The sequence below is a fragment of the Oryzias latipes genome, chromosome 15 (genome assembly GCF_053564925.1).
Source record: "Oryzias latipes strain Hd-rR chromosome 15, Olatipes_Hd-rR_3.1".
NCBI classification, from domain to species: domain Eukaryota; kingdom Metazoa; phylum Chordata; class Actinopteri; order Beloniformes; family Adrianichthyidae; genus Oryzias; species Oryzias latipes.
In genome coordinates, this window is record NC_136251.1 from 11,561,171 (window position 1) to 11,588,293 (window position 27,123).

The 27,123-nt window shown below is 39.6% G+C and overlaps 1 protein-coding gene across 2 annotated transcripts in view; it reads right to left on the bottom strand.

Annotated features, from left to right (window-relative positions):
- Window positions 1-580: 580 nt before the first annotated feature.
- The window catches only part of ttc27 (tetratricopeptide repeat domain 27), a 72,193-nt gene continuing 45,650 nt past the window's right edge, over window positions 581-27,123 (bottom strand). For both annotated transcript variants that reach the window (XM_023963354.2, XM_078931721.1), the window contains exons 12-20: window positions 26,487-26,609; window positions 18,448-18,675; window positions 17,212-17,310; window positions 14,956-15,008; window positions 13,998-14,163; window positions 6,694-6,891; window positions 5,158-5,269; window positions 2,670-2,770; window positions 581-933 (exon numbers count right to left, since the gene is read on the bottom strand). In XM_023963354.2, coding sequence (XP_023819122.1) covers window positions 808-933; window positions 2,670-2,770; window positions 5,158-5,269; window positions 6,694-6,891; window positions 13,998-14,163; window positions 14,956-15,008; window positions 17,212-17,310; window positions 18,448-18,675; window positions 26,487-26,609 — 1,206 coding nt within the window. In that variant the 3' untranslated portion in view covers window positions 581-807. The remainder of the gene's footprint in view (window positions 934-2,669; window positions 2,771-5,157; window positions 5,270-6,693; window positions 6,892-13,997; window positions 14,164-14,955; window positions 15,009-17,211; window positions 17,311-18,447; window positions 18,676-26,486; window positions 26,610-27,123) is intronic.

Sequence of the window (27,123 nt, forward strand, 5' to 3'; positions counted from 1 at the left end):
CGCAGGGTGGCAGGGCGCTCCCTTAGAGATAGGGTGAGAAGTTCTGTCACCAGCGGAGAGCTCGGAGTAGAACCGCTTCTCCTCCACATCGAAAGGAACCAGTTGAGGTGGCTCGGGCATCTAGTCCGGATGCCTCCTGGGCGCCTCCCTGGAGAGGTGTTCCGGGCATGTCCCACTGGGCGGAGGCCCCGGGGAAGACCCAGGACACAATGAAGCTCAGAGACTACGTCTCTCAGCTGGCCTGGGAACGCCTCTGGGTTCCCCCAGAGGAGCTGGAGGAAGTGGCTGGGGCGAGGGAAGTCTGGGCATCTCTGCTTAGACTGCTGCCCCGGTCCCAGATAAGCGGAGGAAGATGGATGGATGGATGGTATCAAAGTCTTTACATATTCCACTTTAAAAGATAAATCATCTGAAGCTTCACTGTAAAGAAAGAAAACAAAGGTTCCCAACACTCGCTGATGTATAAAGATATATTTTAGGGAAATGTAAGCTCTGAGACTAAATCCAAGACATGAGAAGATGACTAAAAATATAGTGAAGGGCAGAATTTCCATAAAAATGACAAAGACAAACATTAAAACACTATTTCAGATTTTCTTTTATTTTTCTCAATATTTGGTGGAAAATATGAAAGAGAAACTGCATAAAAACAAATTCATTTAAGAGTTTTTAAGATTTTACTGTTCAATGTTCTTTCCATTTAGGGTATTTAACTATAAAAACGTGATTCCAAAATAAGTCATCTGTTGAAGTCAACAGATGATGTTGGGAGTTCTTTCAAAGGAAGGGGGCGTGTCTGTAAGGATGTCACAGGGATTTGTCTCGCCGCAGGCCTCCTTGCTTCTGCAGCGCAGCGATGAGCTCCTCCAGAGTGGCGATGCCATCCTGCAGCTCGGCGGGAAGCTGACCTGTGCCCGCATCCGTGTGCAGTTGCTGGAAGATAGCAAAGCAGGCGAGGTGAGAGGCTGAGGGGGGAACGCCTTAAAAACAACTTTCATGGCTGCTCTAGATCCTCTGATGCAGCAGTCAACCAAAACAGTTGCAAAAGCACAACTTGATTAGAATCACAACGGTACACAAATAATTTTGCCGGGGTTCCATTGGTGCTAAAAAACATGTTTTTGGCACAAACGGATTCTAATCACAAAGGAACATCATCAAGGCATAAAAGTAACATTTCGTAAACATCAAAGTATTTTATTAAGCTAAACTGATTTTGATGATTAAATTGTAAACTTTTGTGTTTTAGACCTTTTAATTATTAATCAACCAGTAACCAAAAAGACTGTGGCAGGATGAGTTTGGGCTGCTTTCATATGGAGGTTTTTCTGGTCCATCAGATTCTGAATTCTTTTTAAACCCTCAAATTTTCGTTCTGAATTTTTAAATGCAAAGGTTTTAAAAATTCAAATTGAAAATTCGAGGGTTTAAAAAGTTCAGAATCTGATGGAACAGAAAGACTTCCATAGCTCACTGTGTGAAGCACAACAGTTCCTATAGTCTGCTTTGTTAGACAGGTGTGAAAGCTCACCAGGGGCCTCATTTCTGAAAAAAAAAACAACTGTAAAAATGTGTGCATGCATAGATGGTAAACGTCTGTATTTATAACAGAAAAGGTTTTTGTGAACATTTTAAATCCACACAGTACTATGAGTGAGAGACCAGCAGGTTTTCTACAGCAGAAATGAAGAGACTTGAGGGCAAAAAAATATTACACAACGCCACAGAAGCTACACAAACTGATATGATGACACATATCTGCACTGATCTGTTAATTTTGTCACCATTATGTAAGTTAATAAGATAGAACAGGAAGGACTTGAGACAGTTTCTATCATAAATAAGCTATCTAGATATATAGTTTTGAATTCATGATCTGTGTGACTGTCACATCTCTGGCCTAAAAGCACACTACGCTGCAAAAACAAGCCCCTTCAAAACAAGTCAAATATTCTTACCCCATTGGGAGATTTTCTTTAAATAATCAATAAAAAAGGCTAATGGTGTAAGAAAAATGGTCTTAAGAATTCCTATTTTAAGAAAGAAATTCTAGTCCCAGAGACATGTTTTCTCAAAGGGAGATTATTTCGTTTTTGATTTGGTTCCGTTTCGGTCTCTGGTTCTCTTCCGTTAGAGTCATGTGTGAAAGCAAACCAAAGCCTCCCAACTCAACAGCCTGTGGGGGAAATCCTGAACAAAAGCAACCTAAAGCACGGTCGGGAGTCACACAACAACCAGAAAGTGTTTGGGGAAAATTGACTGTATATGTGAACTGGACTGAGTGACATATTCTTGCTGATACTAATTTATTTACAATTTTTTTTTTCTATAGACAAAATTATTCAATAGAAACCGACCAGTCAGATGCCGGAATAAAAGTCTTTGGTCTCACATCAAATGTTTGAAATGTCTGATTGACAGATTCTCCCAAACCCATTTTCAAGTAGTAGGGGTGGGGTCTTCCAACAAGCTCACTCCTGATTAGAGAGAGTAGTTCCCATGGAAACATTGACTCAGACCAATCATTGCTTTCTTACGGCTTCTGTTATGTTGCTACCGCAGAAAAAGGTGAGTCTGAACCCCCACCGGTCCCAAACACACTGACACCCCCCACCCCAGAGAAAGCAGAAATGTCAGCTTCACTCAGATAAAAAGTGGCTGGACTTTACTTTGGCTTTGGTGACCAGACTCCGGAGGCTGAGGCGGGTGGAGGAGAGCATCTGCAGAGCTTCAGCAGGGTTGCTCTTCTTCTCACTGCAGCTGATGGTCACTAAGAGATGAAGAGACATTCAGGGACTGCAGGAACTTTTAAAAAACACAACAGCTTTTTATTGGAAGATTTTCCAAACAAACAGAAGTTAGTTTTTTGTGTTTTAGACTGAAATGACTGCTAATCGGGGAATGAGCTCCAACAGGTGGCATCACTGCAGTAACAACCTCCTCACAGGTCAGCTCTTCCCTCTTCCTGATGGCAGGAAGCCCAGCTGCTTCCTGCCTCCTCCGCCTCTGCTGTGAAGGTCAACCGGTGGTGATTTATGGAGACAGTTTCCTCCTGCTCTGCTTTATCTGTCCTTTGCTGTGAGTGTCGTCATCTGAGCTGGATCTGCACAACAGCTGGCTGCTGGCTCTATTACTTCATCTTCACATTGACCTTGATGTTGACGTTTCCAAAAACGCTGCTCGGAGCATCTTAATCTCTCCTCAATCTATCTAACGTGGTTTATCCAAACATTCACTCTGATCCTTTAAGTTCTCAGATCTTAAGAGGAAATAAAATTGTGGGAAAAGTATGACTCCGCCCCTTAAAGACCCACTGATCATCCTTTGATTTAAAGTCTTTTAATGACAATTATGCTGTTTTTAGCCAAATTTCAAAAACCTGTCATTTTCTCTGACAATGTTTCTGCAGAGCATCAGGAGTTCATTAGACAGTGGGGTGCTGTTTGTAAAGCTGCAGTCCAATATTACCAGCAAAAATGTTTGTTATTTAGCCTGTTTTAGGAGAAACAAAACAGGTTTCATCTTTCAAATGCATAATTTTATCTTTAATTCCTGTATTTATACGTGTTATATTTATTAAGCTAAATGTTTAACTCCTAACTAAATATTTAGCTTACATGCAAATAAACTTGCCGATAAGTGGAAAAAGACTACCAAAATAAAAGCTGGATTTTGCGCTCTTATTCTGGCCAGACTCGTTGTCTATGCATGTTCTTCTGAATCAAGACATGTCCAACTTGCTGGCTGAAAACATCGATGAGCCGTTTTAACTGCTATTCTTTCGTAAAAGGGGTTCTTCTCAGGGCATCGCTGCACTTTAGAGAGCTGTCAGTACAGCCTCCTCTACTGGAACACTTGCCACCCTCACCTGAAAGGTATTTCTCCTATCTAAAATATATTGGTTTGATTGACACCAGAGGTGGACGGGGGATCTGTTTACTTTTGTAGAGTCTACAACCGTGCAGTGTTGGTCCACAACCTTCTGCCTGCTTCATTAATCAGTCATTGTATCCAAATTCAAAAGTGCTCATTTCCACACGACAGCAGGGGGCGCTACTCGAATAATGTGAGATTATTATAGCAGACCAGCCGAGGACCAGCCGGCCATGCTTACTCCCCGTCCCCTCTTTTATCTACCCACCTTCAAAGGGAGGTAGGCATGAGCTAGAAAGAACTATTGAGATCATTTCTGTCAGGGACTGGTATTGAACCAGCTCGCACTGGACGGGGTTATGATTTCACCAGAGCAGTAGATGCAGCAGGAAGTGATAGAAAAAAAAAAGAAATAAAATTAAAAAACAGTCAGAAGGCTGTGGACCTAAACGGCATGGTTGTGGATTCTACAAAAGACATCAAAATATTTAATTTGCAAACTAAACATTTAATTCTATTAGCTTAAATATTTAGTCTTAAAAGTAAACATTTGGATCGTAAACTCATATTTTTTTTTACTTTAAATTAAACAAATTAAAAGGGGAAAATCTGCATTTTAAAGAGGAAGCCTTAATTTATTTATTTTTTCTAAAAAACGGTAAATAACCAAAAATATTGCTGGTCATATTTGACCGTACAGCTTTACAGACAACACCCCATGACATAATAAAATTACATTACATATCATAACATTACCTGCAGCAAAAAAGGCAAGCAATGATGAAACTGATTGTAGCATCTACGTTACTGCTAGAAGCTTTTTCAAACCACATTTTTTTGTCTGCTCCTGATTCACAATGATTTGAATAAATAAAACACTCAGAAATGCAGTTGTAAGCTTAGTTCTTTATGCGTGTCTTCCAACATCTGAAAATTCCACAAGAATATGTTAAAAACACCAAAAATGGGTTTTCTATCGGAGTTGGTCTCAAATTCTGATTTTCTTTGACACCCGTGAGACACTTTTTATGTAGTGATTTAACATGAATAGAAGACATTTTTTTTAATACTACATGATGGCTGCTTGAAGGATTTGGAATTTCTCAAACATATGGTGTTTTTTTTCCAGTAATGTCTCAGATCAGACCTCGACTTTCCTTTCTTTTGTCTGATCCATTCAGAGATTTGGACCCCTTTCTAGCAGCAGAAGGTGCTCTTACAGCAAACCCGTCATTGATGCATTTGTAAAGCCTCTGCTGATAAACTCTGAATCGAAGCTCTCACCTTGTCCCATGTGGACGGCCCGTTTGATCACCTCTTTGAAGAGAGCGGGATCTTTCTCCCAACTGCCAGCTTGAACCTCGCAGCGATGAGCTTTGGTCAGGAACTGCAGCGCCTGGAAAAAGCACAATTTGATCTGTGTGGTTAAGGTCATTTGGGTCTTTAGACGGTCTGCCGGGTTTACTCTTAGGGCCGTCAGTCAAGTTCATGATACAGGAGCTGCATTTAAACAGTTTATGAACTTGAGATCAAGCTCAACATCATCCTGTCATGTAGAAAGTCCAGAGCCATTCATACCTATAAAAATGTCATCATCTTAAAGTTGATCATCTTGAACAAAGTTTTACATCCAAAGATAGAAAAAGCTGGCTGCTCCTTTATTACGTCACCTCGATTAAGCCGGGGCTCTTCAGGAGATTTTCCAGTCAGTTCTCCACAGGAAACAGATGCCATCTACTTTAGTGCACCATTATTTGAAAGAATAATCTCTGAACTTCTACAGCCTTCTGCCTGCTTCATTAATCACATTCATTGAATCCAAAGTCAAACATGCTTATTTTCCACATGACAGCAGGGGGCGCTAATCGAATAACGCGCGGTTATTATGACAGTGCAACCTTAGCCCTTGTGCTATCCTAGGCACTTTAACAGTGGGAGTTGGGTCATCTAGACCCACTAGACAGTGCTCTGAACCTTTTTTCTTCAATGATTTGTAATCTTCACTGGTGTCCATGGATTACATGAAATCTTTCCACCTTTATCCACCTTTGTCATGGTAGGGAGAACACGTCAATGCAAGGGTGGGGTCATCTAAGATAGCACAAGGGTTAAGAACAGTTGAGTTCTACAAAATTTGATTTTTTAATTTTTTTTGTTTTAGAATATTTAATTTTACATTTTGTCTTTTATAGATGTGTATAAGTGTGTATTAGAGCATTACAGGCTTCTTATCTTTTTAAGTTGAACAACTTGCAGAATCACTAAATTGCATGTATTTTTGCTCCACTGTTGTCTGTTCTGGATATGCTGGGTGTAGTATCAGTAAAAATCAAATTCACTGTGAAGCACAGTGGTGGAGGGGTAATGATGTGGGTTTTCATGAAGCCTCCTGACACTGTAGTCTTTAAAAGAAGCTGAAGGTTAACCTCAAATTGGAGCTGCTCCTTAAGGTGGATCTACAAAAACCTTACATGTCGAAGTATAAATAGGCAGGTTGCTGCTAACTGATCAAATGTATTTGTTTGGGTAATTGAACCTTTTAAAATAAAAGCAAATGTACTTCAGATTGATTGATAGATTTTTACTTTTAAAGTTAGCTTTTTTTTTTACTTTATTAACCTGTAAATCTGTGTCATTCTGTCTGTATTTAAGTGCTGGAACAATGAAGAAAACAGCGAAAAAGTGAAATCATTAGATACACTAGTCTTTTTCATTCAATTCGAGCTCTGCAAAAACAGAGTTAGGTTCTAACTGTGAAAAAGGAAAACCCTTCCATACATGGGGCATTTGTTACACATAGTGAGAGTCCGGGTCTCTGACCTTGTCATTGTCCTCTGGACTGTCGCTGCAGCCATCACCATATAACAGTGCGTACTGCCGCCATATCTCAGCGTCACTGCTGTGGCGGGAACTGACCCGACCCAGGAGCTCCTTCAGTTTGGGGCTCAGCGCTCCGGCTGGAACCCCCTGGCTGTCATTCAAGTTCTCAACCACCGCTCTGACCAGGATCTGCAGAATCTTTGAAGGAGAAAATATCATAAATAAAATAAAATAAAAATCATTTTTATTAGGAGCACCACACAAGAAACTCAAAGACAATGTACAGAATAAAAATAAATCAGAGTAAAAAGATGGATAAAAACAATAAAAAGTCAGGACAAATCTCCATTTGAAACAGATGTTCTACTTTGATGAGAACCATTAAAAACTACTGAAGATGTAATGAAATAATAAAAAAAAAAACTTTTTTGCTTGTGCTACATTTCCTGTTTTTAGTGATTATCAATTATAGTTTACCAACAGGACTCAAAGTGGCAGCTGGACTCTGACTTGTTTGCAGGAGCTTTTTGTGCGCATGTACCAGTGACGTGTGGTCAGGTGAGGCAAATCCTCACCTGTCATAATCGTGATAAAATAGAAAAAGGTAAATTAAGTAAATATTATTTTCCACTGATCTGTGTTAAATATACATGTTCAGTCAACTCAACATGTTTTCCACAGTTTCTGAGGTTAAAATCGCCGAATTTGAGTGTTGCGCGATCACAGACGGAGCGGAAACCCTTGGTGAGGCTCTGGAGCGCTGTGCCTCATGTCTGACGGCAGGACTCAATGTTAACAGAGAATAATTTATTTGATTTTTATGATCATTTTTCACAACATTTGATATCTGATTAAAGCACCAGAATTTGAAGTTGGAAAACTATCAGAAACAGTTACTGAGGGTCAAATGTGTGCTGAACACATCTGTATACTTTAAAATGTTTACAGTACATATGAATATTTTATACACAAGAAGAGTGTTCTATCCATGTCCATAAAAGATATATCCTCTGTTGGACAAATATCTTCTTGTGTGTAATTTATAAGCTGTTAGCTGCCATTGGATGAAAGGTGAAATATTTAGTTCTTTCATTGTAAATCTGACTCCAGAGGAGTTGGTGCCTCACCAGCCATCAACCTCACCGCACGTCACTGGCATGTACATATAGTCATTCAAGGACAAGTGTGACTCTAAAAGTGTGTAGAGCCCTACAGCACAGCTTGAACTACTTCTGCAACCCAATGAGAGGCCGCCATGTTGGAAATATTCACTTAAGATTAGCGATGTACAAATGACCCACAAACAGACATGCAGAGATGGACTTGAACCAAAAGTGAAGGAGTGTTATTTGAGTTTTACTGAATGAACTGATGGAGATGATTCATATCAAAGGCAACCCATGTTTTCTGATGACCTCATTGGTCGTGGGCTTGTTAATGATCTTCTCCATGTTGAGTAAAAAAGCTAAAGATTATCAAACTTTTTTGAACACCTTCCCATGTTAAATAATTAAATAATAATGAAATGTAATCAACGGCAGACTCAAGATTTTTATCATAATTTCTGAGAAGGAGCAAAATTCTCTTGGAGCTCAGCAATCATCTTTTTGTCAGCAGTTTGTCTTCACTCTCTGGTTCTTCAGGATTTTTAGTAAACATTCAAACTGTAACTGAATTGTTCTGTCTGACCAAATCCGACAGCTGTATCCACGGCAACAACTGACTGCTTCTCTTTAAAACGGAGTTCTGGAATCGTCGTCAAGCGTATGTTTTAACAACGCCAACATGGCTGACTTCTGGAACAATGTCACGTGACAACAGCCAATAGAGTGAAGTTTGTTTTCAAAACTACAAAGGGGTGGGGTTTAAAGTCATTGCTCTTTCAGTCGTGATCGTTGGCAGACTACAAATTAACCTAGCTGTGGACATTTCCAGAAGTTACAGAGTTTGTTTGCTGCTTGACTCAAAAATATTTTGACGATCCACAATTTGGAGTTCTTGTTTTTACCTCCAAAATTGAAAAAGATGTCAAACCAGAGATCTTTTTCCAGAAGGCAGAACAGCAGAGGGCCCAACCTGGTGCCCCAACTCTACCACACCATTGATAATCTGAATTTGCTTCTGGAACAGGAGAGAGAGCGATTTCTTCAGGAGAACGAAAGAGCATCGTTTTTGGCTTTTGAACTGGACCGAGCAAAACGCCGATTTGAAAAGCAAATTCAGCAAAAAGAGAATAGGATCCACAACGAAAACCAAATGAGGGAAGTACTGAGGAGGCAGAAAAATAAGCTGTTGAATGACAAGGAAGAACTGAAGGCAGCTCTTCTTGCAGAAGAAAACAAAAGTAAACGTCTGCAGGAGGAACTGGATGATCTTCGTCTGCAGATGGCTTCCCTCCAAGGAACATCCACCTCAGAGATGGATTTAAAGGAAGAGCTGGACCAGATAAAGGTTCTGTGCCAAGAACTCAGCTCCAATTTCGACTCTGAGATCCTCGAGGCCAGACAAGAAGTCGAGACCCTAAAGCAGCAGCTCCACAAAGAAGTCTCAGTCTACACTCAGGAGCGGACAAACACCCTGCAGCTTCTTGCTGAACTGAAAGCTGAGCACGATAGTCTTTGCCAAATGGTGAGTAAAGACCTTGCTGACTTTATAAAGGAGCTTAGTCTGGAGACGGAGCTAGAGGGTCTGAAGACACAGCTGGAGGAGAAGAACGCCCTCATCCGTCAGCTGCTGAGAGACAACCCTGCTCCAAGCCTGATCCGGCAGCAGGTGCACTTGCCGCTGGTCTGTGTACAACGCGTGGAAAACACTCAAGAATCAAGGAATCCCAGAGAACCGGGGCACCATCTGGACTCAGAGATTCTAGAGATATCTGAGGAGAATCCCAGAGAGATCCCCAAACCCAAGAAAAAGTCTTCTTGGAGGAGAGCCAGACGCTGTCTGTGTGTGGGGGGAAAAAAGACCTCAACAAACTAGGACTCTGGCACTGATGTTATTGTGGCTTCAGCCCACAAAATCCTTTTTGGAAATATGCAGTTTTAGGATTTTAAGATTTTTACCTCAAGTTTTGGACATTTTATTTGTTTTAAGAACTTTTTCTTTTTTTCTGTTGATCTTCAATACAGCTTACTTAGATGTTTTACATGTATTTTAAGCATCTTATCTTTTAATTTTTAATATTTTAATGCGTATAATTTTGTTGTGTTTTGCATATTTTTACTTATAAATTGTGTTCTTTAATCTTTGCAGTTTTGTTTTTGTGCTTAGTATAGAAAAACAATTAAAACTTTTCAACTTAACTTTAATTATTTTATTAATTTAAAAAATGACATTTTGTTCCTCAACAGAAACGTTGTTCGATTTAGGAAAATCTAAAACAAAAATATTAAATGATTTTGCCTCAATAAGTCTGTAGTTCACTAAAGGAATCTAAAGAAGTCTTTGTGGGGAACATAAAGCTTGGTTTGTCTACATTCTTCAGAAAACCTCCGTTTTAAAAAAGTGGTGTCACTTTGAACAAAATATATAAGCTCAGAAGTCCAGCAGCATTCAGGTTCAAGTCAAAGAGGCTGCTTTTACAAATCCCCTCCTTCCAGGTTCTATCAGGAGATACATGAGTGCCAATATCCATTAAGGTTTGGTTTTTCAATACTCCTCCCAAAAATAAAAATAAAAACAAAGGGAAAAAAACAGTAAAACCCAAATTTACTCCAGTTTCTACTTAAAGAACACCGAAGCAAAGAGAAAATATCAGCTTCAACATGAGAGTGAGGCCATCACCAAAGACCCACAGGAAGGCTGGAGTCCTCAAAACCAGGAACAACAGTGCCGTTTGTGTCCAGATCAAGCACTGCAGAAAACCAAATCCTACCGTGTCATTTTGTCTAGTTTCTAGTATCATGTTAAATTTACTGCAAGTCAAAACCAACTTACCAGTAACTTCTCAGTAAGATGTAATGAATTTTTAAGACAATAAACTTGAATATCTGGAGTCATCTAACCTTGAAAACATCTTAACTGAGGAAATTTTGAACGGAGCAGGCTGTTTTTTACTTTACATAATATTTTTAAGCAAAAGTTTTATCTGTAAATGGTTAATTGTCTGGTTTCAAGTAACAGACTTTATTGATTTAGGAATACTGAAAAGTTTTAGCATAACAGTTTAATTCAGGTGCGTCTTATCTTGACTCTAAAAAAACTTTTTGGACTAACATGATCTTTTTCCGATGACTCTTCACTTATTCAAATCCCTTGGAAGGAACTGATATTTACATCAATTGTGTCTTTGTTAATAGTTTGAGTGTTTTTGCAGCCTCCTAATCTAATGTGTGAACTATTTCTTGCAACAAAAAACAACGTATTTAGGATGAAAATGTGTTAGTTCTAATTCCCCACATTCTGTTCCCATTCTTGAAGTGACAAATATTGCAGTTCCTCAGATGACCACTAGAGGTAGATTTTTGGAAAGTGGGGATTTTTTTATTGACAGCCATGTTAAATGGTACAAACTTTTTTATTGCTTCAACAAGTGATCAAACACCCATTCATGGAACATTATTGAGGAAGGCAGAGTAAACTCCAGGTAAAATGCCCGTCCCACTTCAAGCTAATTTATGTTAATGATCAGGAAACGCTTTTAACTGCAAGGTATTGACACTAAAATCATGACTTTTTGCATGGAGAAGCTGAAGATAAAATGCTGCACATGAATGTATCTGACGGAGAATGTGGTTTGTGTCCTGATAGAGACAAACAGGAGATTCCTTCACCTAATCAATCTGCTGCTACTCTAATGTTCCATGGGGAACCGATCGTCAGAAGTGAACAGGAGCAGCTCCTCCACCAAATAGAGGAATATGTAATGTAGCGTGAACTGCGCTGAAAATAAATTAATTTGTTTTTTTTAGAGTCTGAAACGACAGGAAGCCCCACAGCTAGAATTTAATCACTAAGATGCGTCTTTTTTCAATTTAACCTCATAGAAATGCAGGAACAAAGTTATAATTGAGAAGCAGCAAAAATTAATAACCCTGGAAAAAATATTGTTTTCCTCGCCTTGTTTATTCAAAACAGACAGATAATTTTCTTCCTAGAATGCTTTGGCGCCTGTGCAATTACTATGGCGTGACTAAGAGAGGCTCCTTGTTCAGCTGTTGTAATTGGCTCTGCATATGTGAGCACAATGAAATGACTCATTAGTGCTGCGGGATACAAAAATCTGTTAGCCAAACTTTGGACAAGATTACACCTGCTGGGAATGTCGCATTGGCAGAAAATAAAGTGGATTCCGTGTCTGACAACACCACGTTCCACTGAAATGGAAAAAATATTAAGGGTTGGGATCCCACTAAACTGAAGACAAACATTTATATGCAAAAAAAAACAAACATTAAAATGAAGTGTTACTTAGAAAATTGCCTTAAATCAATGTAAGATTCTGTAAAAGAAATAAAACAGGCTTTTTAATTCTAGAAAAAAAAATTGAAAAATTTGTCATCAGCCAATCATCATCCTCCCCATGAAGAACGTCACTTGATAGAGATGCATCGCCTGACAAATACGTCACTGCACGTGTTCAGCAACCAGAGTCCAGCTATGTGTGGTTTTTCTTCCTCCTAAACTTCAGAAATTTGTGATCTTTCAGCATCAGACTCCTAACTGTGGATGCAGCTGCTAATGTGCCTTAGTTACGCTCGACTGACCCAAAGCCACGTCAACGCGCTGTGGCGCCGTCAACGTGAACGCTGCAAACACACAGGTCCAATTCATAAAGCTGTTAAGAAAAAAAGTTCATCATGTTCTAATCTCACATATTCATCTGAATGTCTCAATTTAACTCAAAATCATTTTTTTATTCAATTTAAAATCTCCTTTAAATGCTTCTGCTTTTCATAATAACCCTGTACATTTCTAATTATTGTGTTTTTATAAATATATTTATTGTAGATCTTTGGGAGCTGGTCATTTCTAAAAGTAGCTTCCATACCAAAAATGTGCGGGCATCCCTGCCCTAGACCTTCCCAAAAAAAGGTGGATCCATGGAACACAGTTCGGAGACTTGTTCTAGATTCATCTGTCAATTAAAAATCATGCTAAGGATAAAATCTCCAAGTTCATAAAAATTCACTATAGTAAATTATCATTCTTGTGGAATCTAACCATAGAAGAGAAAATAATTTTAAGAACAATCCTGTTATCTACCACTGTGAAATTGGAACATGTCACATTTGGGTAACCGGGGACCTACTGGATTACTAACTTGCACTACATTACCAAAACTATTCTTTCACCCAACCAAATGATCAGAATCAGGAGTCCTAATCACTTTGTCTGCTCACAGGTCTATAAAATAAAGCACTCAGGCATGCAGACTGTTACTACAAACATTTGTGAAAGAACGGGCCGTTTAGGAGCTCAGTGAACTACAGCGTGGAACTGTCACCTGTGCAACAAATGCAGTGGTGAAATTTATTCAGTCCTAAATATTCCACAGTCAACTATCATAACAAAATGGAAGAGTTTAGGAACAAAAGCAACTCAGCCATGAAGTGGTAAACTGATGGAGGGGTCAGCGGTTGCTAAAGAGCATAGTGCAAAGAGGTCGCCGACTTTCTGCACAGTCAATTGCTACAGAGATCCAAACTTCATGTGACCTTCAGATTAGCCCAAGAAAAGAACGCAGAGAGCTTCATGGAATGGGTTTCCATGGTAGAGCAGCTGCATCCCAGCCACAGGTCACCAAGTGCATTGTAAAGCCTCAGATGCCGCCACGGGACTCTAGAGCTGGACTCTATTAAACTCTAGAGCAGTGGAGACGCCTTCTCTGGAGCCATAAATCACACTTTTCCATCTGGCAGTCTGATGGACAAGTCTGGGTTTAGAGGAAGCTAGGAGAACGGTACATTTGGGACTGCATTGTGCCGGTGGAGGAGGAATTATGGTGTGGGGTTGTTGTTCAGGACTTGGGTTTGCCCCCATAGTTGCAGTGAAAGGCACTCTGAATGCTTCAGGATACCAAAACATTTTGGACAATTCCATGCTACCAACCTTGTGGGGACAGTTTGGAGCGGCCCCCTACCTCCACAAAACGATGCCATTTACTTTTTCTGGCAGCAAAAGGGAGCCAAAAAGTTGTATTTTAGACCAAAAATAAACGTTATAACAGCCTGGTGTCAAAAACAATCCTGTTTACTGATTTCCACATTTTAAACTTAAAACAAAGGAATGATCAACTTTCAAAAGAGGAATGACTTTGCAGTGCCAGTTGTGCACAAAGATGCTGCTGCGAGCAGCTCCTTTACCTGCACGTCTTTGTAGTTTTCCCTCAGATCCATCAGACGGTGGTACGTCTTGATGGCCTCAGCAAACTCTCCAATGTCAGTGCTGACGACAATGAAATTCTCCCAGATCTGCCAGTGCTCGTAGTTACACTTCAGGGCTTCCTGCAGGGTCCGAAAGGCTTTATTCCTGCCAGCGAGGAGGAACAGAAAAGAAAACATCAGCACTGAATGACTGCATCCACAGCGCACAGACAACTTCAACATATTTCTGAGCTGAAAGGAGCTTGTGCTGAATTGGCAACGCTGCTAACCAGGTATGACTAAAAGCGTTCCTGCTTTGCTTTTCAATTTCAGGCCTGAAGAAACAGGCTCCAACAAAAGCTCAGAGGGAACATTTATGCTCTGAACATGGCAGGCTTTCTGCTTTTTTTGTGGGGATGTTCTACGGTGCAGCCCGGTTTTCACAAAAGTGTCTGCGGCGGTAACGTCAGCTCAGCAGTTTGATCTGTTAGTGCGAAGCTGCAGAGCAGATGAAAGGCCACAGCGGAAGAGAAGCGTCTGCGTGATGCTCGCAGTCCAGGCTCTGAAACTGCTGATCTCCAGGAATTTGCAGATAATGTCATCTCAAAGAAATGAGAAGAAAATAAACCTAGTGATGCTGATTCTGCAGGGAAATATGAGATCAGATAATAATAGAATTACTAATAATAACAGGAACTACTAAAAATGCACACTGGTGTTGTTTTTTATCTAATAAGTGATGTATATAAATCTAAAACACGTTACTTTTTGCTCTTTTTCTGTAATTTCCACCTTATTGTGATGCACCAGCATCTGTCAGCCTTCATTTCTGTAAGTTTTGGCTCATCTGTGTTAAAGTTTGGAAATATTTTATATTAAAGAGACCTTCTCTGTTCATGTAAATGGCCTCTTTGGCTGCAGACTTGGAGTATGGGGTCTTTTGCACGCTCAGACTTACTTCATCTGCAGGCGGATGTAGGCTGTGGAGAGGTTGTTCCACGCTTCTGCGTTCTGGTGGGGGATGAGAGAAAGAGGGGAGGAAAGGGTCAGATATGGACGAAGAGTGAGGATGTAAGATCACAAAAAAAGTCTAAAAGTGTTTGTTCTTATACCAAATAGACATTAGATTTATAAATAAACAGGAACAGTTGAGAGAAGCAGTGCTACTGGGATTTAATGACTTTGAGAGTATTGTGGTTGCAATATACTAAAGACAGATTACAGATTATTCTAAAATTATTCTGTGGTACATTTTAGCTCAGTTTTACAGTGATGGGTTTTGGTTGTTCTTGTCTACCCTCTCTCTCTTCTTCAGCCCATAAACACCTGGCTCAGATTTCTTCTTTTGTGTTTGCAGCGCCACCCTGAGGAGTCACCAGGTACTGATGTCCTGAAGTTGAGTCATGGCCTCTGGGCTTCTGGTCTTCTCTTCTTGGAATTTGTTGCCACTCATCCAAGCAGCTTCCATCAGCCGGACACTTAGATGAGCGGTGAAGTGTTTCAAGAAGAGAAGACTAGAAGTCCACATGACTCAACTTCAAGATGACTTCACCTGGATAAATGAGAATTTTTTATCATGATCAGGTAGTGATGCCAAGTATAACAAACTATTTAATCATATTTGAGAGTTTTAAAAAAAAAATTAACTATTCTACAATGGTCTACAAACTAAATGCATTTTTCTTTTCCAACTATGCATGAAATTAACATTGTTTATAGCATAGTACTGAAGTTTTCTGAGAAGCGTTCAGTAAAACACACAAACTGACTTGTTATATGTACACTAAATTATATAAAATTAAAAAATAAATAAATAAAAATAAATAAATCAATTTTGCGCTTGAACCTTAAATCCTAAACAGAAGCGCTTCCACAGATTTGGCAAATGATCCCGTTTTAAAATGTTTAAACTTTATTTTTATAATATTTGTCTGTTTTTAGATTATGAATTCAAATTATGATGATAGAATAATAAAGGAAAAGACCTAAGAAAATGTTTACACACATTCTGGCTTTTTATTGTGAATATGATGCATCTTTTCCCCCTTTCTTACTTCATACTTTAATAAGAAGTTTGGTTTTGTACAGTCTGAAATCGAGGATTACTACTGCTCTTATTAAGTGTATTATGCATGTATTATGTAATATGTTCTTTAAAAGGTCCCTCTTTAAAAAAATGAATAAATAAAAAACAGATTTATTATTAATACCCACAACAATTATTCTTTACTCAGGACACAGAGATGATCGTGGAATCAAATAAAACAATAAAACAACAAGGTTGTGTTTTCTGACATCATGAATATGTTAAAAGCAAAACAAAACCTTGTTGTTTTATTTGAAAGAACAAAACAAAAAGAAAAAAAGACAACATTTATTTGAAAGCAGGAAAATAACGCCAATTTGAACAGTTAAAAGGATTTTTAATTCTCAATGTTTTTAACCTCTTTTTTTTACATCCTGAGAAAAGTCTTCAAGCGAAGGTTTTGATTTGAACTATTTTCAAAGTTAAGTGTTTAAAGATGCGAGTCATTTGATACAATTATTTTATTAATAGGAAGAAAAGAGAACTGGAAAACAGTTTTTTTTTTCTTTTCAAAAACATTTGGATTTTAACTTTTGGACAAATCTATGGACACTGGATGAACTTTCTGGAAGGGTTTAAGCCTATTAACCTTTTCATATGACCTAAAGCCACATCATGTCAGGTCAGACATGGCGGTGGTAGTGTAATGGTGTGGAGTTAAAACTGATTAGTTTTTTATTACAAACTAGAAGATAAATATTGGTTTATGACAAATAAGACATTTTTTTGCTTTGCAGCTGACCGATGATCAGACAGGGGGTTGAAATTAGAATATAATTAAAATTAGAAAAATAAACTAAAGCTGAATAAATTGACTATGGCATGGATCAGCATTTCAATAGCCATTGTGTTTTTGAAATGAAACTTGCTTCCTAATGCAGATTCTGTGCGACTCCTCCTAAACTCTCCGCCTAACAAAGACAAAGAGTCCTCGCTCATTTAAACAGCTGCATGGAAGCGGCTTCACGCTGTCTGGTTTGCATCACGTCTAGGTTAGTGCTCAGGTCAGGGTTGAGAGTTTAATTATGGCGTGCCGGTAAGGAGCCCGGGGATCCATTATGCTGGTGTGTGCCCTCATAAAGACAAGGCTGTGAGTGTTGTTGTGAACGGGCGAGTCCTGGTACTCACATCTGGCTCCAGTCCGACACACCTCTGGAAAGCTCTTGCAGCTCCCTCATAGCCCTCCAGGGCAAAGTAGGCACATCCGAGGGAAAACCACACACCAAGCTGCACATACACACAATAACAAATGTAAATCCATGTTTGGAGCAACAGAGCAGATCTTTCCCAAAAGCAGCTTGTTGTCTCTGCCTGGCTTCAGTAAGGAAGATGTAACTAAAATCCAGCTGTTGGTTTCGTGGTAGGAACGAGAACCAGGTCTGTGGGTTCCAGTTCCTAGCAGGAGATCAAAACGTTGTGAAAGGCTCGTCTCTCACTAAGTCCCTATTAATCTGAGTTAACATGGAGACGATCTACCCGCAGGTTTCCTTTTTGGGGTATGCTATACAAACAACAGTGTTAATGATCAATAGAGTCCAGATTTTAAGAGACCGATTCCAAGGAAAATTGTGTTATTGGTTTTTTCAACATCGTCTTTTAGTATTTTTCGGATGATGGAGGTCAGATATAAAGAAAAGTTGAGGTTAAAATTGCATTTCTAAGTATTTATTTTAATCAAATCAGGAGCAGAATAAAATATATCTATTGTAAAAAAAAAGATCATGTTTGCTACATAGAAAATAGGCTGGGCGAACCTCAGGCTCCCTGCTCCGCTACATTCTGATGCATCCACATGCAAAAAATAGATCCACGTACGTCTGCCTTTTCCTTGTTCACATTGCTATCTGGCTCACAAGTGTACGGCTGGATAGCTCCAGTATTGCTCGCCATTTTTGTTGTGAGGGGCTGTAAACTAGCTGGAGAGTGTGAAGACAGATGCATGACGGGAAGTGGGGCAGGTTTACTTCCTGCCAACTGTCCTGCCTGCCTACAACGCAGAGGTGAACTAACTGCAGAAACTATGTCCTTGAAAACAACACGTTTTTTTTCCATTTTAGCTCAAATGGAATAATCATAATGAAAAGACAACTGCAGACACTTTTAATAGATTAAGAAAAGATGATTCGAGTGGGTCTGAACTTCTATTTTTCTACTTTAGACGGAAAAATGTTCATAAAGAAACAAATTTTTGGAGAAAAAAAAACACTTGATTTAATGTCAGTTCTAAGGCTGTTTTTTTATTGTGTACCTGTTGTTGTAAGGAAATACTCTTGAAATCCTTAAGGGCTCCTCTGAAAACATTCTGAAAACAATTGAATCTTAAAGCTGTCAGCACTGAGCCAGTTCAGAGCTAGCTGCTTGTACCTGCATTGTGTTGATTTTGAGTGACTGTTCAAAGCACTCCACGCATCGCTGCAGCTCCTTGTTGCGGAGATGCAGCAGGGCTTTGGACCGCATGGCTCTGGCGCTGCGTCTGCCCGACAGCTCCCAGGCCTGGTCGTAGTACTGATGGTCTTTCAGGATGTCTCCCAGCAAACAATACAGAGTAGGTGTTTCCTTCTTTTCCAGCTCTCTACGTACGATCTCCTCAGCCTGAAAAAGCAGAGAAGAAAGACTGTGAATATTAACGAAGACGGTCGCTAAAATGGTAAATGGCGTATACCCATATAGCGTCTCAGACAGCCCAAAGCGCTTTACAGTCCCCATTCACCCACGCACACAAATATTCGCACACTGATCAGAGCTCCACTGCCTTAGACAGCCGCCAACTGATAACCACTATGAGCAATGTAGGGTTAAATGTCTTGCCCAAAGTCACTTTGATACATGGGCAGGCCGGGCGGGAACCGGACCTGCAACTTCTAATCATAGGTCGACCGCTCTTCCCCAGCACCACGGCTGCCTCACCATTGTCTGCTGTAGATTTGGGCTTCAAGGCAAAGTTGGGGCACTAAGGATCGGTCATCATGTCATAGGAGATGGCTACGGTAGGAATTCCAGTCTCTGTTAGAGACTTTCCTGTTTGAGCATTAACATTTGTGGTCATAGCAGTTCAGAATTGCATAGCATTGGGGGACTCACAATACTGTAACTGTATGTTAGACCATTGAACTGGATCATGGGGAAAGTGAATCGTTGAATCCCCACTGCATCTGTTTGGATATGTTTAAGTGGAAATTGACGAACGTGTGCTGTGCTAAATTCTACATATTCAATGTTGTTTCATTACATTACACCAAGCTTAGTAAAAGTGAAACAAAGGGTTTTCTTCGTTACTTGCTTCTTAACCAATTTTTAAAAAGCGATTTCCTGAAGTTTTTGTTGTTTTTAAATCTTTACGTCTCTACAAGGAATTTGCCAGATCTCTGATTTTTCACTCTTCCTGTTTTTGAGATGCTCACAAAGAACATGAAAACTGTTTTTTTTACTGTTTATTTGAGGCGTGCCCCTCTTTTATTGCAGCAGATATTCTTTATACATCATCGGGGGGGTTTCGCACTCAACTGTCCCATCCAAACTAGTAGACTTAATTGCTTCAGATGTTTCCCCACTATTGTGATTTCTGAAAGACAACAGTGTTTATGGCTTCTTTGAGTGCATAATGTGTTCTATCACCGGTAGGATGAAATAGATGAAACTGTTTCTGACAGATGACTGTGTGCTGCTTTTACCTCAGCAAAGTCAACATGAATGGTGCTGTTTTAGGTCGAGGCTGCTGCCACCCTATTATACTAAAACCTTTAACTGTGCAAACACAAAGCTAAGAGGTGGTGCGTGACATCAACACAAATAAAGTGGATATTTTGCAGAAAAAAAGGTTATACTGATTGGAAGATCGCAGGTTTGATTCCCACAAAAAAAAAAGAAAAAAAGAACGAAAGGGTGAGGAATCCGGAAGACATATTGAGACAAGTGTTGCATCACCACGGTGGCGTCTCGCTCCTCAGCTGCCCTCAGGTTAGTTCAGCAGCTACAGTGTGAACATTGTCAAAAGAGAAGTAATGAAATGTGCTCAACAGGGCAGTATTAAACATTATTTATGTGCAGCTGTGCGCTACAATGTCATTGTGAGTCACAGAGGATGAGAACACAGCACAGAGCAGGGAAACAACATTGGGCAGAGACCAAACAAATGGATTACCTTGTTATTATAAGAACAACACTGTTGGCTGGGACAGCACATGATTTGAGACGAGAGGGGAAGGGGACTTTTTTATTGGGCAAAAGCAACCTGGGTAATCAGATTGCAAGACAAAGCAGCCTGTAATTAAATAAAGGGGACCTGGCAGCGTAGACGAGTCCTTCTGACGGCTGAGGATGTGCAGGTAAAGTCTCAACAGTCTCTGTGCTAAAGTCCCGTCTGCACATCTGCACAAGCACAATGGATCATGCACTGTACGATGGCTGCATGCAAATGTCCATAGAAATAAATTAAAGTTAGGATTCGCACCATTTCATCTGCATAACTCCAGTATAAATTATAGTTTCTGCTCCTGGAGGACAGTTATCTCCACAATTGATTGCTTTGTAAACAGATGTCACATCTACAAATGGTTTATAATTAGCATAAGCTCTGAGTACGTAGTGAGCTCTCACATTCTATAGACAACAGAAAATGCAAACCAACAACACAACCCAAGGACAATTCTCTCTGAGCTTAAAATGTGACTTCTTAACTGATGCAGTGATTCTCTGCATAAGGTTATTAACCAAACTGGAGATTGTTTCTCCTGTTTTTTTATTTTTACTGAACCATCTCCATCATCACACTGGAGAGAAACACACTGAAGATGAAGAATAGAACAAAATGACTTCTCTTCTCATCTCATGTTGATCATGACAGATGCTCCGTCACATTAAACTGTGTTTTATGTGCTGCAGAGAAAATCAACAGGCCTGCAGCTACACTGAATGACTTAATATAACTTTGGAGCAATTTTCCACTGTCCCTGCAGTGATAATCACTTCTACCAACAACAAGCAGACTGCAGGATCAAACTCTGCCTCAGTTACTCCACAACTTTCCAGTTGGGGCAGAACCAAAAGGGATGACAAAAACAGCGTGTTGCAGAATGGTAAATGGTCTATACTTGTATAGTGCTTTACTACCTTCCTAGAAGGCCCAAAGTGCTATACAAGTCAGTCCTATTAACCCATGAACACACATTTACACACTGATAGTGACTCCGCTGCCTTACACTGACCCCAACCTATAACCAGCAGGAGCAATGGGGTTCAGTGCCTAGAGGATACTTCAACACATGGTGCAAGGTGGGAACCGAACTTGCAATCTTCCAATCAAGGGTTGACCCTTTGCACCATGGCCGATCGGTTACTTTGTTTGTACTTCAGATTTTAGATTGAAATAAACATGTTTTGTTTATTTAGAATTGCATCAAATGTGTCAAATAACACTGATAGAAGTAGGAAACTAGAGGAACCTCAAATATTCCTCTCTAGATTGAGAATACCAAGCATGTTAGACCAGCACCAGCAACTAAATCTATTTAGATGCAGAAAATTAGAGCCAACCTGACAGACTACTTTAGGAAGAAGAAATAATACTTAAGCTCCAATGTAACGATTCAGGAACTGGTGGTGTAGGAGCCAAGATACAGGAGACCAAGCTGGTTGGCAGAAATGTAAACATTTAATAAATAAACTTAAACATGACAAAAACCATGGAGGAAAAAAAGTAGTAACAAAGCAAATGACCCTACAATGACAAACTGAAAACCAGAGAGTAAAACACTCTCAGGGTAATTCACTAAGTGAAGACAGCCGTGAATGATCATCAACCTAAACCTGGAGTGTCTGACAGAGGGGACAACCTCAAACATGATGATCAAAACCAAGAAACATCACTGACAAAACCAGTCCAGAACACAAAGCGCTGACTTCTTTCTCTTAAAAGCATTGGTTTGTGTTATGATTGTAACAACAGCAGCTGCTGTTCCTGGCATTGACTTTTCATGTGAAACCAAAGATTGTGCTCCAGTTGAAAAAGGCTTTAACGTCTTCTGTTCCAGAAAGCTTTTACTCACTATCTGATATCTGCACGCTGAAGACAACATCTATTTAGAAAATTAAGTGTGAATAGTCAATTTCAATCTACCTAACCTCCCAAAAAAGAAAATAAAAAATCCCATACAAGCCATTTATAAATGGCTTGCAAATATTTGGTCACACATTAGATTGGGGGTCTGCAAAACACTTAATAAACTGTTAATAAGAACACTGTTAATATATTTATTAATCCCATACAAGCCGTTTATAAATAGCTTGTGAATATGAACCCCTATTTGGTCACGCTTTAGTTTGGGAGGCTGCAAAACACTCAAACTGTTAACAAGAACACAACTATTAAGATGTATTATTATCTTATAAGGTATTTGTATACAATAGCAGATGCTAACAAATACTTTATAAAGGATTAACAAATGCTAATAAATGTCATAATGAGCTTTATACCACATTACTCATGCTTGTTAATGTCTTATAAGTAGTTTATTAACGAATATTTTAATGTATTTATAAACAGATTATTTAAACTTGAAAGTCAGTTGTAAGACATTTACAAATGCTAATTAATGTACTTATAAGCAGCTTAATAAAATGTTAATGTTTTCTAAATGGTTTATTAAGGACTCTTATTATACAGTGTTACCAAATATAATAGTAATGATGAATTAAAAACAAATTTTAGATGACATCAGGAGGTCACGCTGACTTTGGCACGTCTCTGCAGAAAAACGAGCTGAACTGATGACTGCTTGAGATGAATGCTTTACTCTGAAAAACTAAGGTTTTACTTTGAAATCTTTGTTGAAAGCTCCCTGAGATTTGCCATAAACATGCATCCATAACTTACAGAATCTAACTTCCAAAAACCCGCCTGTACATCCTGCATTTGAGCGTTACGCACCATAAATCTGAACAGAGAATAATAAACTGCAGAATACGGCCAAAGTGACATCTGTTGTAATGTTTTTCATGTCAGACATATTTTCCAAAATGGATACGTGAGAAGACTAAAAATTGTATCCCTTCAAATAAAGAGAAGGAATAGAACATTGTACTTCATCAATCACCTGATAGAGAGCCTTATAAGATAGAAAGAGGTCTGCATCACTATTGATTCTGATGAATCCCTTCAGCGTTCCACCAGACCAGATAGACTAATGATGCTTCCGAAATAAAGTGCAGCTGTGCTGCATGTGTGCAATTCCACTGGCCGACAGAGCAGAAAAGATCAAGGGGTTTGGAGGTGGGTAATGTAACACTCTGTAGCCGCTTCATCCACATCAAGCAGCAGATTAAATCCTCCGAGAGCCTCTTGCTCAGCATCAGTGTGTGTGTGTGTGTGTGCGTGTGTGCGTGCGTGCGTGCGTGTGCTGAAAGCAGCACCGACAGTGTGAGAAATGGCCTTGTCTGGACAAAGAAGTGTTGGGTATTAAATGGTCCCTGAGCTCGAGCACTGAGGAAGCAGCAAGAGCTCTCTGAGGGCAGAGATCCAACTGTGTCGCTGTGTGTGATGCTGGTTGTTAGGCTGAATGTGCTGCTGTCGTGATGGGAGGTGGTGGCAAACACCTAATCGCAGTCAGAGATAGGAGCAGGTTCAAGCTGGAAAAAAATAATTAAAAACGAATACTGGTAATAAACTGTGGAGCTTGGTGGCAACAAGGAAGATCTGCTGCTAAACAAAAAAACAAAAAACCTGTGAGCATAATTATCACTGAATAGTGTCAATGTAAAGGTCAGAAATAAGATGTTTACTCATATCAAAGATATCAGGACTTCAAAATAACCTTCAAAACGACGTGCTTACCTGGGCAGATCATTGTGGTAGTATAGCATTGCTAGTGAGGATAGATGTTGGTCAAAATGACTTTCATCCAAGTTTTACAAGACAAAAGCTGATATTCTTAAAAAATAATGTCAAACATTTATAGCAACAAAAGAGAGCTGCTTTAGGTTGCAGATGAATCACTCAGCTTCAATACGGGCGCAGGCTAAACATGGGTTCACATATAGACCCTGGTGTTCACACTGCACAGACAGGTGGGGGCTGCTTCTTCTTTATCTATTGTCTACTAGCGAATGTCCACCTCTACAGTTGGAAGAGGCTTGGTGCAAAATCTTAAAGCGGTGCAAATCTCATGAATCTTGCTCCAGGCTTTTTCTTTCACAGCTTTATTCTGATATATAAAAAAGTTGGTGTCATATAAATCCGTCCGGGCACAAACTGCGGTTATTAAATCCTCCTTTGTGATCAATTTTTAAATGGTTGGTACTTCAGTGAATTAAAATGGACCTCATCCATACGTCACTACCAAATCAGAGTCCCTGACTGGCCAAAGTTCAAGCTGGTTTAACTTTCAATGCACCTTCAATGGCCGCACATTTTGTACATAGAGCCTGAAAACGGTGTTGAAACCTAAATAGCTGCACGAGTTCGCAAGAATTTTGCACACAGAAGTCTCTGAAACGCGCATTTAAATAGACTTTTTATAGGAAGTGGTTGCGTGAATACGCATCGCCAAGGCCGGTGTATTTGTAGCGTAAAATGCCAGGAATGTTGCATCTTCCTTTAGTTTGTATCATAAGTCAATCCTTTGAGTTTGTGAAGAAGAATCAAGTAGCAAACAGACAAACCAGAGGATCTTCAGCCTAAAAATAAAATAAAAAAAAGAGGGGTGACATGGTGGTTATTGGTGTGAAACTGATCCAAATTTGATCAGGTACACAACACACATAATATTAAAATAAAAGTTAGAAAGCTGTAATCACATATAACATCAAAGCCACTATTTACATCACATTAGTGACAAAAATTAAAAGAATTTGAAAAACTGCTCCCCAACTTTCATTTTTGTTAGGTTTATGAGTTTGTGGTTATCGTCACCTCTGCCTGCTCTTGGATGGGCTGAAGATTCCCAAACCCTGACCTTTCTAAAAATTAGGGAGAGAAATTGGAAGGACAAATACAGTGGGCCAAACAAGTATTTAGTCAGCCACCAATTGTACAAGTTCTCCCACTTAAAAAGATGAGAGAGGCCTTGTATTTTCATCATAGGTATACCTCAACTATGAAAGACAAAATGAGGGAAAAAAATCCAGAAAAATCACATTGTCTGATTTTTTAAGAATTTCTTTGTATATTATGGTTATCAAATATTTATTTGATCATTGTCATGCTGAGAGACCCAGCCACGCTTTATCCTCAATACCATCGCTGATAGAAAAAAATGTTTCACTCAAAATCTGATGATACATGGCCCCATTCATTCTGTCCTTTACACGGACCAGTTGTCCTGTTCCCTTTGCTGAAAAACCGCCATTTTATTCAAGTATTCTGGGTGTGACGCCATGCACTTTGAAAAGACAGACGAGGATTTGTCTAAAGGAACCTAAGAAGGGTGCATTTGGGTCAAAAGAAACAGACCACACCACAATCAAAGTAAACTGTATCCATATACATGATGATACAGTAAACCCTTGTTTTTCGTGGGGGTTATGTTCCAAAAAGAACCCGTGATAGGCAAAATCCGTGAAGTAGAATCCTTCTTTTTTTTTTTACAATTATTATACAATTAAATACTCTATTATACATTGAAAAGAAAGAACAAAGCATTTTACAGGCTCAAGCATTTGTTTCACAAATCAAAGTACTTCAACGTTTTTTTCAACAAATAACTTCTGTACTGTCCTGTCAAATAATAATTTTAATCTTCAATGTGAACAGAAGGCTTCAAATTGCGAAGATTAGCCCCGCCCACCGCCACCCAAGTATTGGAATAAACGGGAGAAAATTGAAAATGATTATTAAAGAGATACAAAGTACAGTGGGACAAATAGTGACTCAGGTGTATTTCACTGCTCTTCAGACTGAGCCGCTGCATCCTGACTCCGCTCTGCAGTGTTTTCTTCTTTTGAAGCCCGCGGTGCAGCTGTGTTTGTTCAGGAGAAGAACATAGTGATAGGCAGTTGTTGTCGCTCTTTTTCTATGGGTTTTAGAGAAACTCGAAATTGCTAGAGAATTTGCACGTACGTAATGTTAATTTGGCAAGCTGTTTTACGTACGTGTACATATTAAACTGCAACGTTATTGACGCACAGGTAAAGAAGAAGTGGAGTGACTTTTTAGCCAATCAGAATGCAGAACACATTGCAAGATGCAAATCTGTGAAGTAGCGAAACCGTGAAAAGTAAACCGCGTTATAGCAAGGGATCACTGTATACCTTTGGCACACTAAAGAACTTTTTTTTTTGGATGAATCTTGAGTTATATTTGCAGCTCATTTTCCAAACTGGAAGTAAGATGAATGGGGTGCAATTGTGGGGAAGCGTGGTTGACGCCATGTTTGTTTGTTTTGTGAGTGTTTGTGTGTGTGGGTACGTACCTTTCCATGTTGGCCAAGCCTTTCATAACAGATCACTGCATCCTCCCAAAGCTCCAGCTTCTCATAAAGCAGCAGAGCTGAACTAGTGCAGCCGAGGTCTATGAGGAGGCTGGCCAGCACTTTCTGCAGACAAAACAAGACCAAGGCTGTAGAGATGCTGCCGACAAGGACACCAAATGTTCACTTGGCACATTGTGCACCAACACCCCCTAATCTGCACCTGAAAGGGAGGGAACCCAGCCGTAAAATGTACAGCCTGCTTTAGAAAATGTTCAGGAGCAATGCCAGATATACTGGAAATGATGCGTTATTATTGGCTTTAAATGTGCTCAACCACCATCGCACGTTAAGCATGAAAATGGCCTCACTCCAAATGTGCTCCAAGTATAAGAACCAAAAACAAAGTGACTGCTGCCGCCATAAAAAACGCTGTTGGTGTTTTGCTCGTCTGCATGCTCCCACTTTCCTGTGAAGAGAAAAAGCGTTGCTGCAGCTGCTGCAATCCTCCTCCCAACCCACTTTCAGGTCCCCAGGCGGCAATACGGACTCTTCAATTCCAGCTTTATTGCTGTTATCAGTTATTACATGCTGCCTCCCCAACCGACCACCCCTCTTTTCAACACTCCTTCCCCTTTAT